At 44.1% G+C, this 15,066-nt stretch overlaps 1 protein-coding gene across 8 annotated transcripts in view; it reads right to left on the bottom strand.

Moving 5' to 3' along the window:
• Positions 1-15,066, bottom strand: part of ADGRG2 (adhesion G protein-coupled receptor G2) — a 146,581-nt gene that overhangs the window by 87,987 nt on the left and 43,528 nt on the right. For all 8 annotated transcript variants that reach the window (XM_040423689.1, XM_040423682.1, XM_040423685.1 and 5 more), the window contains exon 4: positions 2,093-2,125. In XM_040423689.1, coding sequence (XP_040279623.1) covers positions 2,093-2,125 — 33 coding nt within the window. The remainder of the gene's footprint in view (positions 1-2,092; positions 2,126-15,066) is intronic.

Below are 15,066 nucleotides of genomic sequence, written 5' to 3'. Positions count from 1 at the left end.
ACTTGGTCACAGGCAGCCGCATCCCAAACTCGGCATGGCAATTCCATGTGGCAGTAGAAAGTGCCATTATCCACACAAAGGTGCCCATACACAGTGTAAGGAATCCATATTTGAATGAACAGTATATCTAAATTTAAGCTAAAAGGGGCAATGAAGAACAGATTCCAGTACTGCACACTTCTTTATCTATGGTTGTAGAAGATGATCAGAAAGCCAAATGATCAGCAAAGCAGGAGAAGAAGAAAATCCGGTATAATAGGAAATGAAGAGTACAATCAGCTACCATGAATTAGCAAGTTCAGGGTAAAAGTGATTTTTTTAATGGTATATTATCACCTCTAAGCCTTACCATTCCTCCTTTGCAATTTACCTCATAATAATTAGTTCCAAACTCATTGTGCATCTGGATTAGAAGGGTTAGTGGCAATAGCCGCTAAAGGCAGGTCTACATGTCCCGATGTAACGGCCGATTGTTGGGAAGGAAGTGTTCCTTCCAGTCGGCTGCTCGTTCAGTGAAGGAGAGGGATAGCTATAGTGATTGCTTGTCCCAATACAGAATCATTGTTTCTGGGCAGCAGATCACTGCTTAGACAGCACAATCTGCTGCCCAGAAATTTGTGTGCCTGCACGAACGTCAGGATCGCCCGATGAACAAGCAGGTGATAGGTGGAACATTTGGACGGGCAAATTGTCAGGAACGAACGGGATTTTAATATTGATGACCTATCGATGCCGATAGCAGGCAGGACCCCTGCCGATATGATATTGATGACCTATCCTGAGGACAAGTCATCAATATTAAAATCCCGGAAAACCCTTTCAATTCACCTGTGGCGGTGCTGTAGGGGAACTGAACACTTGCTGACAGCTTTTGGTACAGAATGAGGCTAGGTGGAAGTTATCAGGGCAGCAAAAGAGATAGATCATGGGTCCAGTAAGTGCACCTAAAAGTGGAGGACCTCTGTACAAAGTACACACTATTGCTGCAGTAGTTGCAAATCTTAATGTGTAACTGCCATTCTATTTTTATTTTTGTAATGTGTAGCGGCAGTGATGTTAACCATTTTTGTAAAATACTTTAACTACTGGAACTGTACATTTCTATTAGAAAAATAGCTGTAAAGTGGCCCATTTTGAGCCTTAGCAACGCTCCTCTGTCTTCTGTTTACATAACTGTGGAGACTTGCTAACACTGACTGTGTTATGCAAACAGAAGACAGAGGAGCGTTGTTAAGGCTCAAAATGGGCCACTTTAGAGATATTTTTTCTAATAGAAATGTATGATTTCAGTAATTAAAGTATATTACTAAAATGGTCAGTGTTCTGCCCAGCAGGGTTAGAAAATGATTCTAGTTCATTCTGCCAGAGTCTTGGTATTTCTCAAGTGGTTAGTGTGGTTATAACACCATCTAGCGGTGTTAAATTGTATTACACTTTGTTTTTCCTGTTACAATACTACTGCATTGTGGGTGGTGCACTGCATTGTGGGAGTGCAAAGCATCATGGGAAAGAAAAGTCTCCAGTCCCCAGGACACATCAGCAGAGCTGTCATTTTGCATATCTCCTTCTTAAACTCTACCATCCTTGTATAAGCATATCTGGTGAGAGATCTATCTTCATTTCAGGAGCATTATGTTATGCAGAGCTGTTCAGCTAGTTGTAATTGTTACTCAGGGAGTTGTTACTACTGTTAGACATGTAATCTTATGTATACACGCAGCCATTTTACCATATGCTTCAGTGTTAATGCAAATGTTATAGTACATGCTATCTATACTTTATACTTATACTTGCTATTTGTATTCTTGTAGTTTACCAATTAACAATCCTGTTTTACCAATAAACAAGTTAGACTACAAAGAACAGTCCTCCTATTTGGAAGACAGGAATGGTTTATGCTGAATGTCAGACTGCACACTGTGTGAACGTGTATGAAGACAGAACAGTCAGTATCAGTGCCCCTATACAGCACAAAAATAAAAATAGAATGGCAGTTACACTTTAAAATACTGATAATAATTACCGTACAGTATTTGATACAATGTAGTAAAATGGTTACATAGTAAAAATTTGTCTCACATAGAAAACTTACCAGAAGTTGAAGGGTCTGACTCTGTTCCTTTTGCTGCAAAAATAAAAAGACACTTGAGTTACAAGTTTGCCTCAAGAGGGCCCCATCTGCTTCTGAAAAGGTAAGCTACAGTCCTTAACCATGCACTATGCTCTACTGGAGGAAATATCGACCTTAAAATGACAAATCAAGGTTTGGCCATTCCAAGTAAGTTCTGGTTTATATTAATAATATTCATTAATCCAGGAATAAACCTACATTTCCAACAAAAATAAAATAAAAGGTGCCCACAAAACCTCTGTTCACACTAGTGGCATGGCTTCTGCTCTTTACAGCTGTGCTGTATTCATACTGAGAGACCATAATGAGGTCCCACAGGTTTTGGTTAGGGTTATGGTGTTTTGATGGTATGAATGGCAGGGTGATTCTTGCTGTCGAAAATAGCACAACCCTCGCGGAAGGATCATTTACCATTGAAAGGTCAGGATAAAGAGCAGAATAGAAGGGGCATGAAAGTAAGTAAAAGTAAAGGTCTTACGTTCTGTAAATACAATGATTTTAAGGACAACGGGGACAGAATTACTTATGGAATCTATCACATTTGTATGCCAATTTGGCATATAAAAGTCACAGATTTTGGCGCTAGTGCCGTATTGCACCAAAATGTGCAACTTTTTGCCATTTTACACCACCCTCGCCGCTTATGAAAAGTGATATAGAAATGGGCCTGGTTTAGTATGGTAATGAGTTTATACACAGACTTATAATTATGACTCAAGACGCCAAATAAGTTGTAAAAAGGCAACAGCTATGGGGTTGGGATAGGAATAGCGGAGAATCAAACATTGTACAACTTTTGATAAATTTAGTGAACCTTTCAACAAATCTGACTTCAAAAGGCCGCATCTTGATAAATTCCCCTAGAGTGTCTAAGATTCACTTTAATGGGGCGAGAAGTTCTAATTACACTGCGCCGCATCTACAAGCGAGACAACGGGACGATAATTATGATGAGGAATTAGCTCTTGCACAAGTACCGCTACCTGTTCAGACAGCTGATCGGCGGGGGTGCTGGGAGTTGTACTCCTGCAGATCTGATATTGGTGACCTATCCTGAGGATAGGTCATCAATATTTACCCACTGCACAGCCCCTATTAAAAAATGTGTACGGCATGTGTGACAGAAGGCCCATTGGTTACAAAGCCTTCAAAAAGTTGACATTCTCTTCCAGGGTTTTGCTAACCAGGCTTTACAACGGTTTAAGGCTACTTTCACACTAGCGTTAATATTTTCCGGTATTGAGATCCATCATAGGGTTTCAATACCGGAAAAAAACGCTTCCGTTTTGTCCCCATTCATTGTCAATAGGGATAAAATGTAACTGAACAGAATGGAATGCTCCAAAATGCATTCCGTTCTCATACTGGAGAGCAAACCGCAGCATGCTGCGGTTTTCTTTCCTTCACGGGATGCGGAGCAAGACGGATCCGTCCCCATTGACTTGCATTGTGGGTCATGACGGATCCGTTTTCTCTGACAAAATAGAAAATGGATCCGTCCCCCATTGACTTTCAATAGAGTTCACGACGGATCCGTCTTGGCTATGTTAAAGATAATACAACCGGATCCGTTCATAACGGATGCAGATGGTTGTATTATCAGTAACGGAAAAAGCACATGCAAATATGTAAAAGTGGTCATGAAAGTTGTGTTGTCACCTGTAACAGCACTATTACCAGCTACCAAAGAAGCAATGAGTAGTACGACATCTGGTTCTACAACTGTTAACCCCTTTAATGAGTCATCCTCTGTAGGTAACCCAGTGATGGCACTCGTGTCACCTCAGTACCCAACATGCCAGTGATAAGAACATTACTGGTTAGCGTCTTATCAAGTAAAGCACGTAATCCGGCAAGATGCAAATAAAATATCCTTACAAAACACAAAACAAGAACTGTGGCCGACTAATAAGAAATATGATACTGTTCTCCATTTCCAAGTGAGTCATTCAGCCACTAGTTAAAATCCAGAGTTTCCAGCTCGCCCTCTGATCTCGCCTGTCTGGTTCTGACTTTCCTGTCTAGCAGAACCATTTCTGGAATCTGGACAGCTAAAGGAATCATATAACTCAATAGGTTCCAGAGGTTTCAGATTAGGACCAAGGGCAATAAAGCAAGCGTTAATTTTTTCTTTATGGTGGTTAGAAAAATTCCTATGAAGAAACTGAAGCTGACAAAACTCTCCTGATAATAGATACAATTGGATGGAAAATACGAGAGCCATAAAGTCAAAGGGGTATTCTCGTCTCGGTGCGGCTATTTTCAGAACTTCCATAGCAGTGAATGGAGAGCAGGCTGTGCATGCGCAGTGTGCTGTCCTTCACTTCAGCCCGTTCTGAAGTCCAACAGAGGTGACGGCATATCCTAGCGATATCCCATCAATGTCTGATATGGTTCAACCTGACCTGAGTTTGTCTTATTTAGTCTAGCAACTTTTTCTCAAAAAGGGATAGACCATGGAAAAATAAATGCTTTTATTTGACTCCCAGCTCCCCTGCCAATCAGCTGTTCAAAGGCGCCCAGCACTCAGACAAGCGATGCACTAAAGTACAGTGGTTGTGTAATGACCCAGAGTGCCATTACCGCTCTTTTGCACCTTGCTACTGTCTCCAATATGCTAACTTATGTCATCAGAATGTATTTTATTCCGTCTCTGAATAATGTGCATATTTATTCCTATGAAACTGTTTATGTTCATGTAATTACCTGGTTTACCACAAGATGGCGGCATTTCTGGCATAGCTGTATTGTATAGAATAGAACCCTTCCTCCATTCTATTCCTCTGTCTAGAGAGGCAGGAGTTTAGTTTAGTTTAGTTAGGAGTCAGTTCCAGCCTACACCCTAGGGGAGAGGTTGTGTGTCTAGCTTATCCCCTTCTGGGGAAGGAAGCAGGCCTTGTCCCTGCCGGACAGGCCCTGCCTGTGAATTCTAAATGGTTGAATATCCCCTCTTGGGCTTGCATTGCCTAAAAGCCAAGCTAAGGAAGCTTGAAACCAGGAAGAAGTTTTCCTACGATTACAGTGCGAGTCAGACTACAGAAAGCTAAGTTGCAGCCTACAACAGAAAGCTAAAGGAAAAGATTCCAATTTAAGCCAGCCAACATAGCAGAGCTGTGGAAGTTCAGATGTAGCAGAGCTGACAGTGTTTGCCTGCCGGAACTTCATGCCAAAGCCTGCTGGAAACCAAGACCAAGTCTGTATACTGTTTGGATTACCGTTTACTCAAGTAAAGCTGTATTGGAACTAGATACAAAGTCTGGACTCTATTATTCCTCCATAATCCAAGTTAATCACCCCTTTGCACTGCAACGGACGACCACGTCTGGGATCCAAGGATATCCACGTAGGAGCACTGTGACACGTGCATACAACACCTTCAGGGACATTGTAGGCCCACCTACACCAGTCTGGCATTCCTACCCTGGGTATCAACACCACTATACATAAAGGGGACTCCATGTCCTCGTTGCTTCACTGTAACTGGCGTCACGACTACTTGCTCTATAAGAGGGATATATATTGTAAAAACCTCCTACGGTGCAAGGGATACCCCAGACTTCCTGGCCACCGTCCGCTGCAGTTGTGGCTGGTATTGCAGCTCAGTCCTTTGTCATTCACTAGAATGGGACAGAGGTGCACAAAGGCCAATGGACATAACGTCACAAGTCGAAGAAGAGGCCTCTTCAACTCCAGCTGATCAGCAGGAGGACCAGTAGTTCCCACCAATCAGATAGTGATAAAAATATGCTGAGAATAGGTCATCAATAACAAATCCCAGAAAAGCTATATGGAAGATATTAAATCCCAGAAAACCCATATTGGAGATATTTAAATACCAGAAAAACGCTATTGGAGATATTTGAATCCCAGAAAATACCTATTAGAGATATGGAGGAAGCAGACCAAGCAACATTCAGCTACATCTGCAACGTCCACAGTCGTCAATAGCAATCTACACCTTTCCACTGAATTCTACCATCTCCTAATAGGTAAGGGTCTTGAGGATATACTATTTATGTGAGAGCCTCACAGCAGCCTAATATTCCTCAGTGCAGTGGCGTAACTAGAAATGACTGGGCCCCACAGCAAATTTTGGATGCAACCTCCATTCCTGTGGCTAGTCAAGAGGCCCAGCAGCCGCTCAGCCCATTTTCTACAGTGTCTCTGTATATAATGTTATATTACAATACTGTTGAGGGGGCCCTGACAATAAATTATTTTAGCCTTAATAAATTCTTTTAGCCTTCCTCTTGGGTGGGCCCCTTCTGAGTTGGAGCCCCAAAGCAACCACTGCCCCTACTTCCCCTATAGCTAAGCCCCTGCCTCAGTGTCAAAAGTAGAGAAAACCGAGAACCCTTAATAGCCCTGTCCCCCAACCACCACAATTTCAGGTCTACCACCGTACATCCCGATACATTGTCAACTTCATTTATTGAGGGGCCAATCTTAAAAATGCAGACAATGGACGAAAAGTGTTGAGGGAGGCGTTCTCTGCCTTATTGCTATACTACAAATATGATGAGCATATCCAGAATTAAAGCTGTAAAGCCCGAGCAGGGAATATAGTTATGTATCTGTCAAATTAGAATATGTCATTTATTACCTAGCTCATTCCCTGTAACCCAACCAGTTTAGATCGTATCAGACAGCTGCCTGGTGATTCCCTAGATGGACATTAGATCATATCTTGATTGCTGCCTTGAGAATACACGTCTAGAAATCTGGGATCACAGGAACACAAAAATAAATCCATCAAATGCAAAATGCATATCTCCCGACATTTGAATCCCAGAATGTAGGACATTAAGCACTTCTCTCATTTTGCCTGGAAACGCCCTAAAATAGCGTAAAACTGCCCTTTTTATGCACATCTGCAGAACATTATTCACTCATTAGAAAGAATACAGTACAAACAGACAATCATGCTGATCCCCCCCAAGAGTGGAGAAAAGTTGAGGCAGCATCTGGCATGAACATGGCATTACTGCGATCACTCGCCTGAGCATATCGGCTATATTGATTATTTTTATAACGTGACCAGAATTACTCTTTAAAAATGTTAATTATCCATGGCTGACCATACTCAATGTAGTGTGGTAGAGAGATCCATATGGATCACCGCTAACTGCTGAGCCGCACCTGTATCCAGAAATTTGCAGCGATCTGCATGTGGATCCCATACGAGCAATCTTAGGGTTGCGACCACATGGTCAGGTTTCTTGATGCAGTTTTGGAAGCCAAAATCAGGAGTGAATCATAAAGGAGAAAGTATAAAAGGCAGATAGCACTTCTCTTTTCTGAATTCACTCCTGATGCAGAAACCTGATTACGTGGCCATACCCTTAGGGACCTGCAGGACAGCTGCAGAGAGACTGAAAATGCCCTGCATGGCCACACAGGATTTTTTGTGCACTTTTCGACGTCTGGATCATAAAAGTAAAGAAAGAGAAAGTAAAACGACTGATACGACCACTCCTCTTTTTTTGAATCCACTCTTGGTTTTGGTTTTATAAGCTGCATCAACAAATGTGAAAAGTGTGGATGGTGCCCAGGTTTGGACTGGCCCACCGGGGAGCCGGGGAAATCCTCGGTGGGCCCCCGAACCAGCAAGCAGTGGCGTAGCGGCAGGGCACAGGGAGATGAGCGCTTCTATTGTGGAAGCGCTCATCTCTATAGTTATCTATCGCCGTTCTCAGGACAGCGATACAGATGGATGTTGCGGGGCAGGGGAGAGACGTCTTCCTTCCCCGTTCCTCTGATAGGCTGCAGGCACTAGGCCTGCAGCCTATCAGAGGCTGGTGCAGGCGGAGCGATGACACCATCGCGCCGCCTGAGCCGTACAGCGTGGGACACAGGCCTGAAGAGGCCTGCATCGCATCGCTGCCAGCATGATGGAGGTAAGTATATGTGTTTATTTTTTTTAGATGGCACAATACAGGAGAGGACTGCTGTGGGGGGCACTTTTTACTGGCACATCATTGGGGGGGGGGGGGCATCTATGGGAGGGCACTTCTTTGGGGGGCACTTTTTACTGGCACATCATTGGGGGGGCATCTATGGGAGGGCACTTCTTACTGGCACATGATTGGGGGCATCTATGGGGGGACTTCTTACTGGCACATTATTGGGGGGAACTGTGGGGCATCTATGGGGGCACTTCTTACTGGCACATGATTGGGGGCACTGTGTGAGCATCTATGGGGCACTTCTTACTGGCACATTATTGGAGGGCACTATGGGGGCACTTTTTACTGGCACATTATTGGGGGCACTGTGGGGACATCTATAGGGGCATTTCTTACTGGCACATGATTGGGAGGCATCTATGGGGGCACTTCTTACTGGCACATTATAGGAGGGCACTATGGGGGCACCTTTTACTGGCACATTATTGGGTGGCACTATGGGGGCATTTTATACTGGGACACATTATGGTGGGTACTATGTAGAAGGGGGAGAGGAGTACTATGGGGTCATCTATGGGGGCACTAAGAAGGGGTACTTTAAACTTGCAAATTATGGGGGACACTGAGGGTATCTACTGGGGAACTATATATGGGGCATTTTATACTGGTGCATTATGGGGGCACTAGGAGGAAGGGGGAGGAGCACTATGGGGGCATTTACTGGGGACACTATATAGGGGTATTTTATACTGGCACATTATGGGGGCACTATGGGGACATTAGCTCAGCTGGGGGCCATTAAAAGGGGGTATTTTTTGCACTGGCACACATTATAAGGTAGCATTTTTGTACTGTCACATTATAAGGAGAATTATTACTACTGGGGGGAATTATGGTGGGCTTTATTACTACTGGGGGTATATAGGGAACATGATTACTAGTATGGGCACTATGGGAGCATTATTACTTCTGGGGCACAGTGGGGACATGTTGGGGGCACTGTAGGAGCACTATTACTACCATGTGTGCTCTAGCAGATAAGTATTCCTATTGGTGGGACTTTTGGGAGCACTATTACTGTGGGGGCACCTTGGCACAGTATCAGCTTACCAAAATTGTTTTTGGGGGACGTTATTTTTACACTAATAGTGTCAGGGGCACTATTTGCTGGGTGCAGTTATTTTAGGGCACTGTGTGCCAATAATTATTGAAGGGGGCGTTATCGGGGGGTAATACTAGCATTATCAGGGGGTTTATCTGTTTCTGCAGTATAGTATTGGGGAGCACAGCGGCCCAGTATTGGGGATGGTAGGATGATTTGTCCAGAAGATGGGAGGATGATCAAAAAGTAGTAAACTGCAGAAACGAGAAATGGTTGAAAAATGGTGGTCTGGTCTGAAAGGAGAAGATGAGGAAAGAGAACCTCTACATCAAAGAGACGTCACTGGATGTAAGAGATATGGGGCTGTATTACCCTGAATGTTCTGTAGTGATGGGAGGGTGGATATAGAATTTGGTCCACCCTGGCCCCAGACTTCAGGTTACACTGTGTGTGTTCTGAAATCTGGGGGCTCACACCCATCTACTGCATTATCTGTACTCAGAGTGTTATTACTGTTTAGTGGTGGTGTTACATAGGACTGCAAGTAATATCTACTACATTATCTGTAAAAAAAAAAAAGGGGGGGTGTGGCCACAGGTTGGGAGGGTGGGCAACCAATGCTCTGCCACTGCATTTATGGTAGCTGTACGGTGAGCCCCCAGAATCAATTCCACTGGTGGGACCAAGGCACCCCAGTTCGACACTGACGGTGCCCATTTGAAAATCTGCATGAATTATTTTTTTTTAAATGCATAGAAATCTGCACTATTTATAGTGGTTGTGTGTTTTTTTGTGCAGCTTCACATTAAAATCCACAGCAAATACCGTAGTCTGTCGCTTTTCTGTGGATTTTAACAACCCCCATTGAAGTGAGTGTCTTCATGAGATACCCCTTTCATTTACTTCCTTCGATGTGTTATAATAGATGAGATCAAATAAAAAAATTTTTACTCCAGCAAAACAGAGTATATGCTGATAGATATGTAAAAGGAAAGGAATGAGATATATTCTGCTGAGAAACCTAATGAAGGAGAAGTAACAGCTCATTCGTTCAGGTTATATAAGACGGTGTTTGCCAGTGTTGGCTTACACTGAATAGCCTTCTCCCAAATGCCTTTGAAATTAATCCATTGGCTTTCAAGTCAGACAAAGCCTGTTGGGGCTAAGAGATGATTGCCTTTCATCCATTTAACCATCCAGACAGCTATTTTTATGCTATCATTAACCCCATTCAGCACCTTGTGATTTTTCATTTTTGCTTTTTACTTCTTGCCTCCCCTGAGCCCTGTATGAGGGCTTGTTTTTAGCGGGGCAAGTTGTACTTTCTAATGGAACCATTTAAAGGTGTTGTGTCATCGAGAGCATTGGTGCCACTAATGTCTGATAGCTGCGAGTCCTACCTCTGGGACCCACAGCTATCTCTTAAACGGAGCCCACTAAGTGAATATAAAAAATTAATGGGAAACGCACCGCACAAGTGTGGCCACTGCTCCGTTCACTTCTATGATTTTGTAGGTCTTGTTTTTACGGTAAAGCTGACCTGTTATGCTCATTCTTTGGGTCAGTACAATTACAGCAATAAGACATTTATATAGTTCTTCTTGTGTTTTAATATTAAATTTTTTTTTATTGTCATATTCTGACCCACGAAGCTGTGCAGGGAATCTTTTTTTTTTTGTGCTATTTTAAAAGACCAGAAAGGGTCTTTTAAAATCAGTTCCAAAGTAAGCATACGGCCATGTAGGGTATGCAACCCGAAAGATAATCATACCTTATCTTGTAAAAGTCTGGTCATTGGATTCTGATTTTTTTTTTCTTTTTACAGAAATTTTTGTGCAGGATTTCAGGTGGGAATACTCCATTAAGTGCACCATCGCTCCCCAGTTACACTGCTCAAAGGGATTCTGTCACCAGATTTAACCCTATTAAGCTAGCTGACATTAGCGATGTGCTAATGTCAGCTAAACCTAACTAGCCTATTCCTACTTTTATCTATGCCCCCGTTATGCCAAAAATCTAACTTTTATAATATGCTAATTACCCTCTAGGAGCGGGGAAGGGGGGGGGGTGTTGTTCCTGCTCCTAGAGCCTCCGTTCTCCCACCTTTGTCGCCTCCCTCCAAGTCCTGATTGACAAGGCCAGGCAGTGCTCGCATCTGTCTGCCAGCCCTGTGCTCTGGTGAAATCTCGCTCGCAGGCTGCCAACTTCCTACACTACACCTGCGTCGAATACTAAACGGTGCGAGATTTCACCAGAGCACAGGGCTGACAGATGGATGCGAGCACTGCCTGGCCCTGTCAATCAGGACTTGGAGGGAGGCGACAAAGGTGGGAGAATGGAGCCTCTAGGAGCAGGAACAACGCCAGCCCCCCCCCCCCCCCCCCCCCCCCCCCCCCCCCCCCCCCCCCCCCCCCCCCCCCCCCCCCCCCCCCCCCCCCCCCCCCCCCCCCCCCCCCCCCCCCCCCCCCCTGCTCCTAGAGGCTAATTAGCATGTTATAAAAGTTAGATTTCTGGCGTAACGGGGGCATAGATAAAAGTAGGAATAGGCTAGATAGGTTTAGCTGACATTAGCACATCGCTGTCAGCTAGCTTAATAGGGTTAAATCTGGTGACAGAAACCCTTTAATGCCTCCCCTTTTGTTTGACTGCCAGTCCCTGAGGTTTCAGAACTGGTTGCGATGTCACAGGGGAAGCCATGTGAACCAAACAGAAAGCCCTACCAAGCATTGTGCCAGGTTTAAAGGGGTTTTCCAGGTGTTTTTTACTGTTCAGTGGGGGTCCACTGTTTGAGAAGGCAGCGGTGCTTACAGCTTCCAAGCGGACATGAAACAGTTCAGTCAGTTACATAGGTACAAATCGGTTGATAGACGCCCTTTAAATACATAAAAAAAATCTAAGATCTGGGTTTTACTGCACTTTGGTTAATAAGAGCTTTTAATGTGTTTTTCCTCCAGTTATAAAGTTGGCAGTGGCACCACACAAACCTTACATCACCATCCAGGCTGGGTGGTTGGGATATGTGAAACTCTGGAAATTATCAAACAGAAAACTAGTATTTCTCTCCGTACTGTATATTTACGTCTCAGGCTTTTGCCTTCAGTTTGTAGGACTAGAAGTTGCTTTCACTGTCCTCCATCTTTAAGGGGATCTGTCACTAGTGACATCCCTATCAAACTGTTTGCATAGACACATACAGGGGTGCACCACCTATAAAGGAAGGTGAGGAGATTGCCTCAGGCAGCAGAAGAGCCATTGGCAATGAGGGCTTCCATTGTGGAAACGCTCATCTCTACATATTTGTGACGGACTGAACCGTCACTGGGGCTGCTCGAGAGGCCTGAGAGCTAGCCTCCTTCCTATGGACTATGGACCAAGAACTATGGAGACCCCTTCCCCTCCGCTCATTATTCTACAAAGGGAAAAATGGGTCGTTTCTGCCTGTGAGTGATTACATTATCCCATTGTGTTGATTAATTGTCTCAGTCTTCCACAAGGTCCCCCATGGGAGTGTCCCTTGTTGGAAGACCTACATAAAAGGCTGGCATGTAGCCTCATTAAATGTCCTGTTCTACCCTTTATGAAGTCTGGGCTCATGTTTGGGGGATTGGAGAACAACACTCTGGGGATTGCTATAATCATTATACTTTCCAGAGTATAATCCCTAGATCTTGTAAGAGCTGTTCCTGCATCGCTTTCTGAAGGAAGCCTTGTCGTAGGTCCAGGGTGGGTAGAAGTCGGCGAGATCCCAACCAAGCTGCGGTGGTTCGTGGGGTCGGCAGTGCTTAGTGTCGAGTGGAGTGCTTGGAGTCCTCGGGAAGAACTAGGAGCATCCATCAATGGAGGTACCCAGTCCAGGTGCCAGGACATCTGTTACAATATTCATCTACATCGCTGTACACAGGACAGCAATACAGTTGAATGCTGCGACGGGGCATGGCAGCGATGTCTCCCTGGCCCACCGTTTCCTCCAATAGGCTTTAGTCCTAGTTCCTGTAGTTTATCAGAGGCCGGTGTCATCATTATCGCGCAGCCTGAGCCGGGCTGCATAGAGCTCAGGGCACAGACTAGAAGAGGTCTGTGTCTTGCACTCCATCGCTGACAGCAGAATGGAGGTAAGTATTTGAGTTTATTATTTTTATTTTGCAGCATGCGTTGGGCCACAATGGGGTGGGGGGCATTATTTTGTAATTGGAGAAAGCACTATGGGGACATTGCGGCTGTAAAAAGAAGCATTTTTGTACTGGCACACATTATAGGGGGGGCCACTATGAGGAATTCTGGGGGCACTAAAAGGGGGTTGTTTTTTGTACTGACACACGTTATAAGGGAGCATTTTTTTATACTGGCACATAGTGGGGCATCTTTTGTACTTAACGCACATTGTAATGGAGCATTTTTGTACTGGCACACATTCTAAGGTGGCCACTATAGGGACATTTCTTCTACATGGGGGACGAAAAGGGCTTTTTTTGTACTGGCACATGTCATAAGAGAGCATTTTTTGTATTGGAACACATAAGAGGATATTTTTGTACTGCCACACATTATAAGGGAGCATTTTTGTACTGTCACACATTGCAAGGGGGAATTATTTTACTGGCAAACATTATAAGGGGTCATGTTTTGTACAGGCACACATTATAGGGGAAATTATTACTACTGGGGGCACTATTACATTTGGCGGCAAAATGAGGGGCATTATTACTATTGGGTGCACTGTTACTACAGAGAATTATTACTATTGGTGGGACTCTTAAATTGGGAGGCACCATGGCACAGTATCAGCTTAGCACAATATTTTTGGAGGACACTATGTTTACGGCACTATAAGTTTCAGGGACACTATTTGCTGGGTACAGTTATTTTTTTTATGGCACTATGTGCTAATAATTATCGAAGGAGAACTATGCGTGTGGTAATAGTACTTTCAGGGGCATTATCTGTTTAGGCAGCATAGGATTGGGCACAGTATTAGAGGAGGCAGGATGGGGTGTTTAAAGGGTGGGGAGAAGGATGGAAAAGTAGTTGTCAAACTCTGCAGAGACGAGAGATGGCTGAAAGAAATCATCATGGTGGTCTGGTCTGAATGGAGAAGATAAAGAAAGAGAACGTCTACATCAGAGGAGACATCACTGGATGTAAAAGCTATGTGGCGCTGTATTACCCTGTATGTTTTGTAGTGCTGTATGTAATGTTTTCCAAGTATGTCTTTACCAGTAGGTCTGGAGGATAGGGGTTAGGTTAAGCAATTGGCATGGGGGGTGCCAGTTCAGTTTTTACCTCAGGCAGCAGAAAGGCAAGGTGCACCCCTGGACACATGTCTATAGTTCACCTGATTAAAACACTGTCTTTCTTTTGTAGATCCCATGTTCCATTTCCGAGTTATTCTCTTTTTTTCTTAATATGCAAATTAGTGCTTTGGTGCAATGAGGGTATCACAGTTGCTCTTGTTGCACCCAAGCTCCATTCCTTTCTGTGTACAGTCTCTCCCTGGCTGATTTGATTGACAGGGCCAGGCAACAGCAAAGCAGTGAGGGAGGGACTGCACTCAGAAAGTAATGGAGCTTGGGTGCATCAAGAGCAACGGTGGCACTCTCATTGTACGAAAAGACTAATTTGCATATTAAGAAAAACTGTTATAACTGGTTAACAGAGCCTCAGAGCAACAAAAGAAAGACAACATTTTAATCAGATGAACCACAGCTAAGTGTCTATGCAAACCGTTTGATAGGGAAGTCACTGGTCACAGATTCCCTTTAACTGTCATGTCCTCCCACCTCTGCTGGAAGCAGCGGATCCAGCATGTGCCGGACACCAATGGACTTCATTGGCTAATGGGGTCTGTTGGGTTTTCAATATAGTCTGCGTGCAGTGGTATTTTGTCCGGCTTCATTTTGAAAGGTTGCATTTGGGGGTAGCATAACTAC

This window comes from Bufo bufo, chromosome 3 (assembly GCF_905171765.1).
Source record: "Bufo bufo chromosome 3, aBufBuf1.1, whole genome shotgun sequence".
NCBI classification, from domain to species: Eukaryota; Metazoa; Chordata; class Amphibia; order Anura; family Bufonidae; genus Bufo; species Bufo bufo.
This window is presented reverse-complemented; position numbering and strand designations above follow the sequence as displayed.